We start from the raw sequence: 16142 nt of genomic DNA on the forward strand, positions 1-16142 counted from the left end.
CCACACACGCGCGAATATCCCAGCAGCCCTTCCCCCACACCCCCTACACAAAATGCAGCCCCCCCCAAACACGCCTATATAAACACCCCCCTACATGCACACATATACGCACCCTACAAAAACCCACACACCCCCCTACATGCCCCTGCACACACACCTATACACGGGCACACACAGCCCAGTTACACGCACACCCCTACATCCACCTGCACACACATCCTACGCATACACCCCCCCGTGCACACCTACAAACGCACCCCCGGTGCACGTGCGCACCCTAAACACGCCTACCCCCAGGCCTTTGCACACGTGGCCGCTGTAAATGTCTTGAGCGACTCACCAGTGAACGGCGGTCGTGACAGATCGTGTCGTGAGACAGCTGTTTCTATCGACCCTGGACTAGCGGTGCACTGACAGATTTGGGGGCGACACCGACAGCCGAGGGAGGCCCCTGCGGTGAGGGAGGGCGTGGGGCAGGGGTTGGGCAGGCGCTGGAGGCACGGGACAGACCTGCAGCTTGTCCAGGGGGAGGGGCAGCTCCTGCCACTGCGTGCACCCCAAGAGGGCATGGGGCAGGGCAGGGGGGGGGATGCCTCCGGATCTGCATGGGGCGGGCTGCAGCTGCGGGCTGGGGCCAGGGCTGCCTCAGGCTTTTCCCGGTGCGTGGGGGGCGCCTATCCCAGCCCCACTCCCTCCCTCACCGTGGGGGGCACCGAGCTGTCCTCCCCCCATGCCCCTTCCCTCCTTCCTCCCCCTCCCCCTGAACAGACTTCCCAGCTGGACGCAGCTCTCCAAGCTGCTGGGCCGTGCTCCTTACCACCTACGTCCTGCACTGAGGCTGTGCACATGCACGGGCCATTTATTGGCCAAATTATCAGCTACATCAGGCCAATTTCTGATACAATTAATTTTCTTTATATTGGGCCCGATCCGATATCGGACCGATGTATCAGTGCACCTCTAACCTAAACCTCCCTTGCTGCACCCAGCCCGTTGCTCCTTGTTCTGGCACCACTGAGACCAGTCCGGCTCCATCCTCTTTGCAACCCCCCTGCAGGGAGTTGACGGCTGCTATTCAAACCCCACCTCACTCTTTTCTTCGCCAGACTAAATAAGCCCAGTTTCCTCAGCCTCTCCTCACAAGTCACATGCCCCAGCCCCTGAACCATTTTTGTTGCCCTCCGCCCGACTCTCTCCAATTTGTCCACATCCTTCCTGTAGTGGGGGGCCCACAACTGGGCACGGGACTGCAGATGTGGCCTCGCCAGTGCTGAATAGAGGGGAAGAGTCACTGCCCTCCATCTGCTGGCACCGCTCCTACCAGTGCAGCCCAGGATGCTGCTAGCCTTCTTGGCAACAAGGGCATGCTGGTGGCTCCTGTTCAGCTGCCCTCCAGAGTCCCAGAATGCACTTCTTTGCATTGTTTAGGGCATCTCTTGCTGGATGCAAAGTCAGTTGCCTAAGGGGCGCTAATCAAGATCAAAACCCTAGGAGAAAGGGGCATCCCCGACGCCCCTCAAAGAAATGGGTGAGGTGTGGCCTGCTTCGAGGGTGTGCGGGGGGTGCAGGTGGCTGTGAGGAGAGGGGCAGGGGAGGTGGGAGGGACAGACGGACTTGCGCTGCTTGGAGCCAAGAATTGTCCCTTTGCCATCCCAACAAGCCGGGAGCTGTCCCATCGGCCCTTCCCACGTGGCGCGTGGGGCTAGGATTCGACCCAGGGAAAGGGTGGAGGGAGGTGCTGCCACCATTCACCCCTCCCCCTGCCTCCATTTCCACCCAAGCCCTTCACCCTCCTTGCCTCAGTTTCCCCATGCCTTATTTTGTCCCCAGGAAGCCCTCCAGCTCCCTGAGCCTCACGTTCCCCATGAGTCCTGCAGCTTCCGGGCCTGGATTCCCCTGGACCTCAGGTTCCCCCTGCCTCAGTTCCTGCCGTCCGGCCAGCCCGTGTCTGATTCCCCCTCAGCCTGCTTACCTATGAGTCCTGCAAGCCCCATGCCTCAGTTTCCCCCAAAGAAACCCCCAGCTTTCTGAGCCCGTTCCCTCCCTCCAGCCCCTGCTCCTCAGTTGCCCCCAACAAGCCCTGTAGCCCTCGCGTCTCCGTTTCCCAGAGCCGTCCAGGCCCCGAAGCCTGTTTCCCAACATGCCCCAGCTTCCTCCTACTTGCTTGCCCCCCACGAGCCCTCTGGGCCCCCATGCCTCAGTTTCCCCCAAACCCGCCAGCCCCTGTGCCTCAGTTTCCCTGCTGACCCCGCCAGCTCCCCACGCCTGAGCGTGGCAGTGGGTCGGAGGGGGGCTGGCAGAGAAGCAGGGAGGACGGGGTCGTGACTGCCCCTTCCCAGTGGCTAAGCCCCGAGAAAGAGAAGCGGTGCATGGGCTGGGGGGGTCGTGTCGTGTCGTGTCGTGTCGTGTCTCCCGGGCTAGACGACGGTGGGCGGGGGCAGCGGGGCAGGACGCGGGGAGGCGGCCGGGGAAAGCCCCAGCCGCGTGGCCGGCAACAGTGTAGCGAGGGGAGGGGAGGGGAGGGGAGGGGAGGCGCTACTCGACTCAAGTCTGCAGCGCTCGGCAGGGCCGGGATCGAGGGGCTGCAGCTGCGGGACACGAGCCGGGCCGGGCGGGGATCCGCCGGGCAGGGCCATTCCCTTCCGGCCGCGCCCGGGCCCGGCCCCGTCTGCACGCACCGCGGGGCCAGCCCGCCCGTGCCGGGAAGCGGGGACGGTCCTTGTCCTTGTCCCTGTCCCTGTCACTGTCAGTGTCAGGGCCCCCCATCGCGTGCGACCTGGCCGCGGGCATGCCCCGGCCCGGGCGATCGGAAAGGAAGAGCCCCTGATCGCCGACGGGATCCCGGCTGCACCCACCTGTCTTAAGGAGACAGAGGATTCCCCCTCCACCCCAGTGCTCCTTTGGCCCCTTGGTTACGTGGCCATCCGAGCCCCGGCTGCGCTGGGCTTGCAGGGTTTGACTGCAATCAAATCTATCTAGCCGGGAACCCTGGCTTTGAGCGTTGCTTTCTGCAAAAAAAAAAAGTGCGTTCTTGTGGTTTGAGATCCGGGACTCGTTTCACCTCTCGACGCGTCGCGCTTTTAGAGAGAGGTAAGGCGCACGCTGACTTGCGGAGGGAGGAGAGAGGGCTGATGAGTAGGTAGTCGGGTCTGTTATCTCTCATCTCCATGTACGGCTGGGAACAGGGCTGTGAGCTCTGGAGACGCGAATCCGCAGTTTGAGAAGTGAAAGGAAGCTTCGTGGGACCTTCTAGACCAGGGGTCGGCAACCCCCGGCACGCGTGCCGAGCACGGCGCGCGAGGGCATTTTGCTCGGCATGCCACCGCCAGCCGGGCTCTGGGCAGCTGCTGCCAGCCACGAAGCCCAGCTGCTCCCAGCAGGTGGCTGCAAGCCCTGCTGCAAGGCAGGATGATATCTTTGAGCTGTCACAGATCTTAAATTAAGACTATCTTTATATAAGGGGTTTTCTGTTTGTTTTTTTAAATCTTAAAAATGGATTACATCAAAAAAATCTGATCTAAATAAAATCCATTTTTTCCTTTTTTTTTTCAAATCATTGATTTTTATCCACCCTGGGGCTTGGGCCTACAACTAGGATGCCTGCCATGGCTTTGGAAGTATCTGAAACCCCAGGCTGATGAGTCTGGGAGGCAGGATGCTTGCTGATGGTAGCTTCACGTGGATCCGAACGATTGAGTTCTGCTCATTTAATAGGTCTCAGAATGGATTTGGCTAATTTGACCTGGAACGCAAAACTTAAAAACAAAATCTGTGCTGTCTTTTTTGCTGCAGACGGCTCAAGAGCCTGGAAGCTGGTAACAGGTGCCGTGCAAGAGTGCAAGAGCCCAGGGTAGGGTGAGGCTTCCCCCGGCGGAGACCATGGCTGCTGCGTTGGAGCCCGTGGCCGCTGTGGGCCTTCCTTCCGCAGCGCTGGTGCAGGGTGAGGTGAAGATGGAGGAGCGGGACGCAGCAGGTCTCCAGGCAGGAGCTGAGGGGACAGGACAAGTCCATTGTGTCCTCCAGGCTGGGACTGGGGAGCTGTCCCTGAGATGGTCAGCACCACAGCAAGTCAAACAGCAATTGCAGGAGGAGCCAGTTCAGTGCCAGGAGATCCAGGGGGAGGAGGCAATGCAGCCTGTGCAGTCCCCATCTGGGGCCACACAGCTGGCACCAGGGGATGTCCTCCCCACCCCAGAGACCTGGCGCCAGCACTTCCGGAGCCTCCACTACCAGGAGGGTGAGGGGCCGCGGGGGGTTTGCAGCCGCCTGTGGGAGCTGTGCCGGCGCTGGCTGGAGCCCCAGCGCCACAGCAAGGAGCAGATCCTGGAGCTGGTGGTGCTGGAGCAGTTCCTGGCCATCCTGCCCCGGGAGATGCGGAGCTGGCAGTGGGGACATGGTGTGGAGACCTGCGCTGAAGCAGTGGCCCTAGCTGAAGGGTTTCACTTGGGGCACGCAGAGAACGAGAGGCTCCAGGTGAGAGCATTTATTTCACCCATGTCATCCATGCGTCTGTCCACACCTCCATGTGGCGGGAGATGTTCCTTCCCATCCCCATCTCTCTTAGGTCCCAGCTCTCCAGTAAAATATTTATCTTGGCTCCAGGTCACAGTGAGTGTGAACGTCAAAGAGGTGTCCTCAGGCACGATGCAGCCCACTGGGGACTTTCAGGGACTTGTTGATTCCTGCCTGGAGCATCCTCTGGAGGAGGCAGGACAGAGGGAAACTCCAGGGACTGGGGACAAGTCAGCTCTTGTCCCCAAAGAGGAGGAGCCCCTGCCCCACCAGGAGTCAGGTGAGGTTTCAGATGCAGGCCCAGGTGTGGGTCTGGGTACCTGAGTGGCTGTTCTGCGCTCAGGTGGAGAGGCTGAAATCTGTCTGCCCCTGCCCATGACAGGGCTGCAATATTTGTAACCACGTGGCTGGGGTGGGACAGGGCTCTGATCTCTGTTCCTGGGCAGCACCGGACTGAGGGCGCCTGATCTTTCTCACTGCCTATGTGCAGCACCCAGCAGAAAGATGCACTCACCCCTTTCTCTTGCCCCCGTGAGCCCTCGGTGCCCAATAAGGGGTTGGTGCAGGTGTCGGAGAAATGAAATTCCCCAGTGACATCCGGCTGGTTCACATACAGCTAATCTCAGGCTGCAGATTCCCCCAAAACAGAAGAGACCGGGGAGTTGTCAGCAAATGGAAGTTGCACAGCCTGGTGCCCCAAAAAGGCTCTTCCCCGGGAGCAGGTAGAGGGCTCCTCTTTCGGGTTCTAGTCTTTCCAGCAGCAGGAGGCACAGTCTATTCGTGGAGAAATCTCTCCGCCGGGACATTTTGATGGGGTCAGGGCTCCAACAGATTGGCTTTTCCTGTTCTCCCAGTGTCCCTGGATGCCTCCTGTGCACCCTGGAAAAGACTGGCCTCTTCCCCTCTCCTTGAAATGTGGATTCCAGCACAACACCAACATCCCTCAAGCTTTTTCCCAGGGAGTGATGTCCCTGCAGGCTCTAACGTGGCACGGTGATCGCCACCCTGACCTGGGACAGAGTTATCGGGGCTCATCTCTAGCTTTGTGCCTATGGGGGTCTATTAGCAAGAGCTGTGGGATTTTTAGTCTTCCTTCTCTTCCCCTCTTCTGCACACTGGATCTACTGGCTGCCTTCATCGCAGGCCAATACAGGAGAATAGCAGGGCTTTCCCCGTGCCAGCAACACCAGGACTAACCTGTGGATTTTCTTCCCCACGCAACAGGTGCAGGGACCCTGGACAGAGCTGATCAGCAGCCTCCTGAGGAAGAGCCTGTAAACTGGGAGCTGCAGAGGACTTCCCCAGGGAGGCTGGGAGAGAGGGGCTCCCTGACACCTGATCTGGGCCAAGTGCAGAAGAGGCAGAGCAGGCCTCCGAAGCAGGGGGAGAGCACGGAGGTGAGCAGGGCACCAGCTCCAGTTGGGTGTGGGTGCAGAGCTGGGGCAGAGCCCAGGACGAGTCAGAGGTGCTGTAAAGAGTCTGGGGAGCAGAGAGACCGGAGGAATGACAAGCCTCTGGTGTAGGAGGCTGCAAACACAGGGACATTATCAGGAGCTCGCTCGCTAGTGCGGATAGCCAGGGGTGCTAGTACTGGAAGAGACCACGGAGCCAGGGCTCTCTACCACTAAAAGTGCTGCCTCAGCTGTCTTGAAGGACTGAGCAAATAGAGCATGAATTAAGGCAGACACGTTGCACCCACATCACGTGGGGAATTTTGTACCCCTAAGCTTGCAACTAGTTGTAGTACCAGATAGGGCTGTGGGGGCAGAAGAAAGATGGGCCAGGAGGTACTAATGAGTGTAACACTTGTGACTGCAGCTCCTGGAGGTCTTTGAGGCCGTGGCTGTGTACTTCACACGGAAGGAGTGGGAGCTGCTGGGAGATGAAGACAAGGAGCTTTACCGGGACCAGATGCTGAGGAATTTCCATGCCCTCGTTTCCCTGGGTAAAGCTCTGTTTCTTGCTTCCCCCTGGAGCCATGCGAGCTCCAAGGTTTTGTTGCCTTCTCCCTGGTTTTCAGCAGTCTCATCCTCATGACCTTTTGGCTGGTGGTTTAAATCCACTTCCTCCCCACTGCTCTGTCAGTGATCAGGCCTCTCTCGCGTTTCCTGTTGACACGTTCTCCTTCATTTGATCCAGCCGCCTTCACGTGAGTCTTCCCCGTCCTTGCAGCTCCTGGTGCTTCTGTCTTCAGCAGTTCCTTGTCAACAGGATCTCCCTGTGCATGGTCATATAATCTCCAATTCATTGTGCATAAAAATCGGCTATTCCTTGGGGAATTACTCTGTTTTCCCCTCTCTTGCGCAGTGTGTCCTATCCAAACACATTGAACAATCAGCATGCTCAGTTCAAATCTCCTTTCTCCTCCTTTGGTTATGACCCAGCAGAAGGTAATGGAAGTCTTATCAGCCTCTACTGCTATGGGGCATGGGATGTGCATGTCCTCAACTCCTCTGGTGACATAGGTACAGGTGATAAAATCCAGGAGTCACTTGAAGCCTCTGTCCTCATTCCTTCCTACCATCTTCATTTCCATAGACTACAGACTAGGGCTTTGCTTTATTTACCTGGAGGCCTGTGCTCTCCAGCTCACTCTGACGTTCCCAAGTGTTTTCCTAAAATCCCTCTACGTATCAGCCACCCTTCACTGTGCTGAAAAGAAGTGGGCTGGGGCAGGGTCTAGCGAAAACTAGCTTTCATCTCCAGAAGATCTCTAACACAAGGACTTGTTCCGGCTTGCGTGGAGCCTTGAGTTACTTACCTTTTACTAGGTCAATTTGCTTTTGTGGTGCTTTCTTGTTCCCTCCATTTCCCCAAAGGACTTTCTTGGGGAAGCGCTCAAATGCTTTTCTAGGTCAACCAAGACCATATAGAGCTTTTGATTCTTTTCTGTCATTTTATGGGAAATGGCTGAGTTTTGGGGTTTTTTTGTACTTGTCTAAACAGATCCTGGTTATCACTCATTTTAGTGGTCATCTCGATTTGAGCCGCAAAAACTTTTTCCTTACATTTTTCACTGAGTGGCTAAGTCACTGTTCTCTTGTCATTGGGACATTGGTATTTACTGCCTTTCTCTTTGAAGAAGAGATGTGATATATTAGTCACCATTCACCCCAGTCCCTTACCCTGTTCGGTTTCCTAGACGAAATACCATAATTCCCGTACCATTAGTCTCCTAACATTTCACAACCTGGTTATACAACTCTCCTATTTGCCTATTTTTTTCAATTAACTACTACTCTCCTAATATGCTCTGCACACTCCTCTGGAAGTCCAACTTAAATTTATAGTGTCTACAGATGCAAATGTCTTTTGGGTAATTCTCCTTTCAATACAATCTCATAATATGCCTTTCAGGTAGGAAGGACCTGTTCGAGACCACGTGTTAATCCTCTTTTCTAGCACTAGCAGCAATGGGTCCAGAATCCAAGTCATTCGTTTATACATGGTGGATTTTAGCCAGCTTATAAATGGTGTGCGCATTCACTCTATGGTTCAGTCTCTCATGCAAGTAATTCAGTGCTGCTTCTCTGACTGCTCCCCTTTTATACAGCTCTTGTCTTTTCTGCATACTGTCTCTAGCGGGTTATGGAATAGAGAAGATCCCACACAACTTACTGATTTGTTTGATGCACTGGGTGGGGAAATTTTCAGCTAATTGCATGATTTCACAATGGTTTCACACTTAATTTATACAACACAATTTTATTTTAAGAAATACCATAAACATCAAAAACACGATAACTATATATATAAGGAACAATACTCTAAATGCACTTCTTTAAAACAATTACAATTACAACTAACTCTATAATTTGAAGCAGAAAAGTTATTACTATATTATAGTTACAATCCTAGAATTCTAAGAAGCCAAACACCTAAATATGGTTTCATTCCTCAGTAGTACAATTTAATGGGCTGGCCTCAGTAGTACGATTCAATGGGTTGGCCTCAGCAGTGATAGGAACATGTCCCACTTGGGCGCTCCACAGCTTCAGTGTGAACTAACAGATTCGTGTTCACGGAGAGGGTGGTTCGGGTGATCAGTCTGATCCGGCCTACACTTGCGATTCTTCCTTCGTTGTTCTGCAGGTGAAGAGGTTACCTCCAAATTGGGACTGTAGGTTACAGGTTTTATTGGGTGAGTTGCCATCTTGGGCCCGTCCTACCCAAACCTGTCACTACTCCCAAATTTGGGCTCGGATCTTACTCAACAGGTTTTTTGCTAGGTGGTCAGTTTGTCTTCCGCAACGGAATTTGTCCACTGACTATTCAGTTTATCTTAAATTTTGCTTTGGAAGATTTTCCATACCGCTGCGGTGACCTTTCTTTTACAACCCCTTTTCAAAAGGCTCCTAGGGTTTTGATCTCTCGCAATGTTTGCTTAAGGGTCTTTTTTCCGGTCCTTACGATAACTTGTTAAAGGTCTCTAGAGATAAGATGGAGGAGCCAAGACTTTAAGTCCGTTCGTTGTAAGGCCAGGTAAAACAAGCAACGAACCTAGATAAGAAGATGAACCTTGCCGTTTGTTTAAACTGGCTAATGGGCATTCAAACTATTACATTCAATATGATTCGTACAACTTGGTCCAAATCCAGCTTTGCCACTTCTTGAAGCCTTCTCTTTCCTTCAGTACCTCAGGAAACCTATATAGTCCTCCATGAGATTTGCTACCTGGTTTTCTGTATGTGACACCTAATCCTACTTCAGCATCTATACGTGCAGCTTCCTTCCACGCGTCCCAAAGTGCATTTGCAGCAAGCTTTTTATTATTTAGAAGACTGTTGGTTGACATTACTATGTTGCTCAGGCATTCTCTTATAAGCAGGGAATGCGGGTTTTCCATTTCCTGCAGAAAAATGTGGATTTTCCCACTCGAAGGAGAAAGATGCAGATTTTCCCCTTTAGCAGAGAAAAACACAGATTTTTCCCCACTTGAAGCAAGAAGCCATGGGTTTCTCCTTTTGCAAAGAGCTCTCTGCAGGCTGCAAGCTTGCAAAAAAGAGCAGGACACCCTAAGCCCTGTCTGGAGATGGAGGAAGAGGTGAGGGAGGGGGCCTGGGACCTGCAAATCTGGGTCAACCAGGGCTTGGCTCAGGCTTACTTGCCCTCCTGAAGCCTTTGGGGTAAGTAAAGCTTGCAGGGGGCTATATGCCCCTCTCCCCCAGCCCTGCAGGTAGGCCGGGTCTTTTACCTTGCGTGCCTGGCAGTGTTGAAGAGCTGGGGCACTTACCTTGCTGCCCACTCCCAGCTGCAGCGCAGCACTGCAGCTCTAGGGATGCTGCGGTGTGCAGGGCACTGCTGCTCTAGCGCTGGGCGAACACCCTGTCCCGTAATGGGAACCATGGCAGGTGCCAGTTTGCTGCTCCACCCAATCCCCTGCAAAAAGAGCGCTCTGTGCCCGATGCCTGCAGCTCCCAGCTGCTGCCGCTGCCCCCAGAGCCGGCAGGGTTGAAGTGAGCAGCAGGAAGATGGCAGGCAGTGCATGGCGCCTCTTGGCCCCTTGCATCTCTCTGGCTTTTGGGGGGCACAGAGAGAGCACAGGGCACTTAGCTCTGGCCTGTGCCCACCCCCAACCCTTGGCTTATGCTGGGGCCAGGGAGGCTGCCCCACTGGGCTGGGACACTGTGTGCCATGTGGTGCTGGCTGCCACAAGGGCACTGGCGACATGTAGGGGGTGCATGCGGGTGCACGTGCACCCTCTGAGCGTGGCAGTGCACCCTCTACAAAAAGGTGCTCGCCACTCCCGCTGCCAATGCTGCTGGCGGTGTCTGCGGGAGCTCATCGCTTACTGCCGCCACACTCCCACCGCCATTGCCGTGCCCCCCAGCGGCCAGGGGCACGAGGGCTTGCCACCCCGTTCCTTGCTGGCTCCCAGAGCCAAGTGCGTGCTGCCTCCTGCCTTGCCCAGGGAGCCTGCCAATGCCAGCCCCTGTCCACCCAGCCCGACTGACGGGCCACACCACACTTCCCTGCCATTGTACCTCCTTTTAAGTCATGAAATGGGATTCAGGACTAGCGTATAAAGGACTGACACAACAACTCATTCAATGAATGACAGAAAGGCTTGACTTACTACAAGTATTCATGGTTAAATGAGCCTAAAGCAGAGCACAGTCCAGTATATTTAGCTGTAAAAGAGATCGTATCTCACCAATGCAGGCGAAGAGGCGACTCAGTCTTGTCAGCTTCTCAAGGCGTGGATTCGTTCAGCAGCAGATCCGCCAGGCGCAGTAGGAGTTCTTGTCAAAATGATTTCTCATTCTTGAAGTGCGTCCTGTTGGCTGTTTTGCTCCTCTTTTATACCCAGCGAGTTCAAAGCATTCTTGTAGTTGTTTCAATCAAGAGAGAATCCCAAGCAGTGATTAAAGGGAAAATCCTGTTAATCAAACTGTTCATTATTGGCTATCAGACAGTCCTGATTTGGATTGAATGACCTTTTTCAGTAACAGGAGATTATCCATTTCTACTAAGTTGGAACATATCAAGAAATGATTAACACTCAAGAAAAACACAACGCCCATGTGGAGAATGGCTCTTCCTACACAGAGACATGAGTTAATTGCAAAGAAATATTTACTGTACTAATTAATCAAGGATAGCCATTTCACCCAGTTACATACCAGACAAATAGGAGCTTGCTTAAAATCAGCATGAATATAGGTAAGATGCACTGGAAGTGATACCTCATTATGTCTTTTGAGAAAGTCCAGCTGCAGACTGCTATCTTCTTGCACTATGCAGTTGTCATCAGTATTTTGCATTTTCACTTTTGTGAGCAGGCCCAGCTCAGCTTGAGTTTCACAGCCGTCACCTCGGAGCCCGGCTCCCTCTGTGGCAGAGTGATGGACAGGGCTGAGAGGATGGGGATTAGCCAAGGGGCGCATGTGACAAGCCAGGGCTTTGTTGGGGATTGGATTGGCTTGGCTTCCCCCGTCCCCCATCACCATTATCAGTCCTGAGGTTTGACTCATTCAGGGGAATCAGCCCCGTCACTGAGGGAGGCAGACATCTTCCCAGGAGTGTTTCTACAATACAGCCAGGCAGGGTGGTGGGAGCAGCTCCCTGGAGGTGGGGATGGCGGGGGCTGTGGCTTGGGAGTGAAGGCGCAGGGCAAAGGCATATCAGGGCTGTTCAGCGCCACAAAGCAATGGTGGGAGGAACATCTGCAGCTGGACCCGCATCCTGGTGAGCAAGGGAAGCAGCGGGAGCTCTGATTTTCCGTGATAAAAAAAACAAAATCAAATGCCAAAATATATAAGTATTCAGAATGTATTTATTATAATGATTGTGGCACTGGTAGGCTTCCAGACTGTTTAAAAACTGTAATTATATCAGTAAAATATTTAGATAGATAGATAGATAGATAGATAGATAGATAGATAGATAGATAGATAGATAGATAGATAGATAGATAGATAGATAGATAAGGGCATATCTATCTATTATATATATAAAATAGCATTTCATTGTAATCATGGAAAAACATGGAATTTGGGTGTTTTAAATCAGAGAATATGTCATTTTTACACAGAGATAACCCTGCTTATGAACTAATTTCTGCTATTTCATGTCTCAGTTCTCTTTCTCTCTCATATCTCTGGGGGTGGCCCAAAGTCACCAAGTAGTACGCTGCTTTGGGCCACGAGGCTCTCACAAGATACCGCACTTTCACTGTGGTTATATCTCTCTTTCTAGTCACTGTGCAATGTATTTGTCTTGGAGGGCCCTCTCTTTTGGATGCGATTCTAGTTTTGGGAAACTCTGCAGATCATTTCCACATTATGGGATTGCACATGCTGGGAAATGTGTCTCCTTTTTTTCTTCTTTTCTCCATATCCATGACTCCCATGAACTTTATCTTAAACCCTTCAGTATCTGCCAACTTGTGAAAGCATCTCTGCCCAAAGATCATCCTCCCATTGGATTGCTTTAGTCGGATCTATAGTTCTTATAAAATCATCCTTTCCTGTGCTCTGCTGATGACAAATTACCCTCTCTCCCAGGAAAAAGAATTATTGTCAGACATTTGTCATGGGTTCTTTTCACTCCCACAAGTCCTGGCTTTAGACCTTCACTGAGAATAAACTCATTTCCACTCCTTCGCCTGGAATTACACTAAGATAAGTGTTATCCATCCATAAGTGTGTCTGATGTCTCTTAATTTTGGTACCTTGAAAACAGTAAAAGCTGTTTCTTTCTGCTTTCTACTACATCACAGATCACTGTCTCTCCACCCCTGTCCGTCATGACTTTTGTACCCTTTTTATACTTCAGAGAGGTGGGTGCTATGTTTCCTGTGACCAACTCCCCCTCCACCACCTGGGTGACAAGACCCATCATCTATTGAAGGCTTCTCCCTGCAGTGCCTTCTCTTTCGTCCCAAATATCCACCCTCCCTTTCCCTTTGAGGCCCTAGTACAAGGGGTGGGGGCAAAGTCTGGCCCATGGGCTGGATCAGGCCCACGAGAGTCTCCATTTCCCAGCAGCCCCTGTGGTGGCAGCTCCTTCTGGCTGCCACCACTGGACCCAGCCCCACTTCCCAGGCATCCTGTCCCATCCACCCTGCACCCACTGCCGGGTGCAGGACCTGCATGAGCAGGGGACGCGGTCAGGCTGCCGGGATGGTGCCGCAGCCAGGAGTGAGATGGGCGGGTAGGGCCGAGGAGATCCCGGGATCTCGGGGTGCTGGGGTTGGGGCAGAACTGTGATCCGCTGCCTGCACGGCCCTGTGATGAGTGCAGGCAGGGGTGTGCGGGCAGCAGATCCTGGCTCTGCCCCGGCTCTGGCCCTGTGCTGTCACCACCACATGATCCTGGCCCCACAGAGCAGCTCCCCATCCAGCCACACACCCTGCCTGCATCGCTCCCGGCTGGCCTTCATGGAGACCCTGCGAGTGCAGGGCTGTGACCATGTGGGACCAGGGTAGAGCCCCAGCTCTGCAACCCCACTTGTCACGGCCCCACTGCTCCCAGGGTCTCCATGAAGACCAGCTGGGGCAGGGACTGCTGGAAAATAGAGTCCAGCCAACAGCCAGATCCACCGTTTTGCCCATGCCTGCCCTAGTCGAAACCTTGAGTTTATTGGATCCATTTCCAATCCCCATCAGTTATTCTTCTTTGACTGCCAAATCACAAACGCACTTTAACTACTGCCCCAAACAGGATATGGAGGTCCCACACCTAACTTAATCTGCCGCATCCAGCAAGGAGAGTTGGAGCTCTGGGTCTGTGAGGATGAGGACCATGGGGAAATCTCCAGGACAGAGGACCTGTCACCAGGTGAGTTGTGTCTATCCCCTCTACCTAGTTCCCTTCAGAAATTCTCGATACCCAGAGTGACAGGGGGCTTAGAAGCTGCTGACCGCTCCTGTGCTGCCGTTCCAGGTTGCTAACCTCAAAGAGTTTATGCTATAATGTGTCCAGGCAGGTGTTCTTCCCACCCCCTGAAATTCAAAGCTGTGGAGACAAGCAACTCTTCCTTTCTTCTCTCCCTAATTACAGGTGTTAGGGAAGTTGAGATTAACACGCTTTCCTGTTTGCAGGGGGCGGGAGGGGGGGAATGAATACCCCCGAGTTTGCACCAGAGTCTTACCTTTGCTGTTTTATCCCTGGGGCCTTGAGTGTCACAAACCCTGAGACTCAGCACAGAGTCCACGTGCAGGTTAATGCCAAGGGATACATGTACACGCCATGATATTTGCCCTTTCATGCACTGCAACTGCATGTCTGTTTGCACGAGCGGGATTTCCCAAAGTTTTAAAACTCTTTTTGGCGTGTTAAAGTAAAACTGCTCGGATGTAGTTTAGTTTGGCTCGCCGTGAATTAAAGCGTTGCATCTATGGATTCGTTGCATGCAAACACAAAGACACTCAAAGTCGTGTAACTACCCTCTTTTTCCATCAGTAGGTGTTACGCTACTTTTGTAGTTCAGGCCTTTGTCCACTAGATGCCACTTTGGATTGCTGCTCCTAATTTTCTTTTTGGCCCCTGTTCACCCTGCTGTCCTGTACTGCTGCCCGCCTCCCCTGCTGTGTGCAGGCTGGGCAGTGTGGGGGTTGCCAGGTGGGGGGAGGCACCTGGGGGTTGGGATCCATGGTGTGGGTGGGTCGCACAGTAGGATGGGGATCCCAGGGTCCCAAGGAATCGTAATCCACCTCTGCCCCCCACCCCCCCGCCATCTGCCATGCTGTCGCTGCTCAGCTTGGGGATTCCCTGGGGTTCGCCCTTCTCTGCTGTTTCACATGAGGATACAAAAGACGGGAGGAAAATCATCCATTCTCTTTTATAGATAGAACCTTTCATTTGTTTCACCCTTTTATTTTGTTCGTTAGTAAACACACGAGCGGCACGGTTACATTTGTAGAAATCCAAGCAGAGAACTATGCACAGTTGAACAACTAGCAGCTACATTGATTGAGGCCACCAACTCCCCCTGCTGCAGGACATTCAGCAGACAGGGGACCCCAACCCCATTTGGGCAGCTTGGGGCAGGCACCCCTGCAAGGCAGACATCCAGCGGAGACAGCCAGCACACAGGTGCACAGATGCCGGCCTGGAAATGTTGCACACACTGCATGCTTCACAGACATTTCTGAAAGATTATTTGTACTGATTACTCTCATTATTTCTACTCTACTAATTATTCAAACGATTATTTCTAATGATTGCTATGAAAGAGGGCAGACACCCACCCACCAGACGCTGACACTGAGCAGGCAGGAGACCCCAGAGTTTGTGCCAGGCACCCAAGGAAGCACTCACAAAATAGCACAAGCAGTATTTGATATGCAGATTATTAACATTTCTTTAAATCCGAATATTGTTCGACATTGAGATTTACATAACTTAATAGCTTAGTCACAACCAGCATGGGATAGTTATAATATTGTAACTTGAGCAACAAAGACTTTTCATAGACGTTAGGGTCAGAAGGGACCTCAATAGATCGAGTCTGAGTCCAACTTATTTTTGTAATTGAAAATTTGAAATGTATGGTGGTCAAATGCTAAATGTTTGGGATCGGTGATAGTCAGGTTTTGACTTTCGGAGTCACCGGTATTTTTATGAAGTGTTGCGTTGTATTTTTCTGTGTTTGCTTACGGTTTTGCTTGTGTGTGACTTGTGTTTTTGCGTCTGTGCCTCATACATTCTGATCAAGCACTAGTCGGTCTTTTCAACAGCACCTTCACGCTGCAAGTATTTCTCGTTGCATTTTGATATTTGCATCGCTGTGTTTGTGTGATTGTGTTTTGTGTATTGGTTTTCTGGGGTCTCATGCTTGTGAGTTTGCATGCTTTGTTTGCTTGTGTTTGTGTCTTTGTGCGCTTTGTGAATGCTTGTTTCATAGCGTGCATAGACATCGGGGCTGGAAGGGACCTTGTGAGATCATCTGGTCCAGCGCCCCCGCCCAGGGGCAGGAAGTCAGCTGATTTATAGTACGAGTTGCTTGATCAGAATGTATGAAAAGGTGGGACCTCAAGTAGAAACAGGCTAGATGCAAACATTGCTCTGCACTGGCATTTGCATAAGTTCATAGCTTCTGTACAACTCGGCTGGAAGAGCGACAGCACCGTAACGCAACGGAGGGAGGCACCAACCACAAAGCCCTGATAGGCAGAGCACATACTG

The 16142-nt window shown here is 52.5% G+C and overlaps 1 protein-coding gene and 1 long non-coding RNA gene across 3 annotated transcripts in view; one reads left to right on the top strand and one right to left on the bottom strand.

Moving 5' to 3' along the window:
* The first annotated feature begins 67 nt into the window (after positions 1-67).
* LOC102575447 (zinc finger protein 135) overlaps positions 68-16142 on the top strand; it is a 21409-nt gene continuing 5334 nt past the window's right edge. Inside the window, exons 1-6 of one of the 2 annotated variants that reach the window (XM_059718697.1) lie at positions 68-456; positions 3793-4473; positions 4603-4792; positions 5737-5909; positions 6331-6457; positions 13677-13793. In XM_059718697.1, the coding sequence (XP_059574680.1) occupies positions 3880-4473; positions 4603-4792; positions 5737-5909; positions 6331-6457; positions 13677-13793 (1201 nt within the window). In that variant the 5' untranslated portion in view covers positions 68-456; positions 3793-3879. Of the gene's footprint in view, positions 457-2539; positions 3091-3792; positions 4474-4602; positions 4793-5736; positions 5910-6330; positions 6458-13676; positions 13794-16142 lie in introns of those variants that run through there. The other variant, XM_019497547.2, reaches the window with a different exon arrangement.
* LOC132245795 (uncharacterized) overlaps positions 8202-16142 on the bottom strand; it is a 10228-nt gene continuing 2287 nt past the window's right edge. The window contains exon 2 of the long non-coding RNA XR_009457504.1: positions 8202-15105. This is a non-coding gene — a long non-coding RNA (uncharacterized LOC132245795). The remainder of the gene's footprint in view (positions 15106-16142) is intronic.

The sequence above is a fragment of the Alligator mississippiensis genome, chromosome 15 (genome assembly GCF_030867095.1).
Source record: "Alligator mississippiensis isolate rAllMis1 chromosome 15, rAllMis1, whole genome shotgun sequence".
Classification (NCBI taxonomy): Eukaryota; Metazoa; Chordata; order Crocodylia; family Alligatoridae; genus Alligator; species Alligator mississippiensis.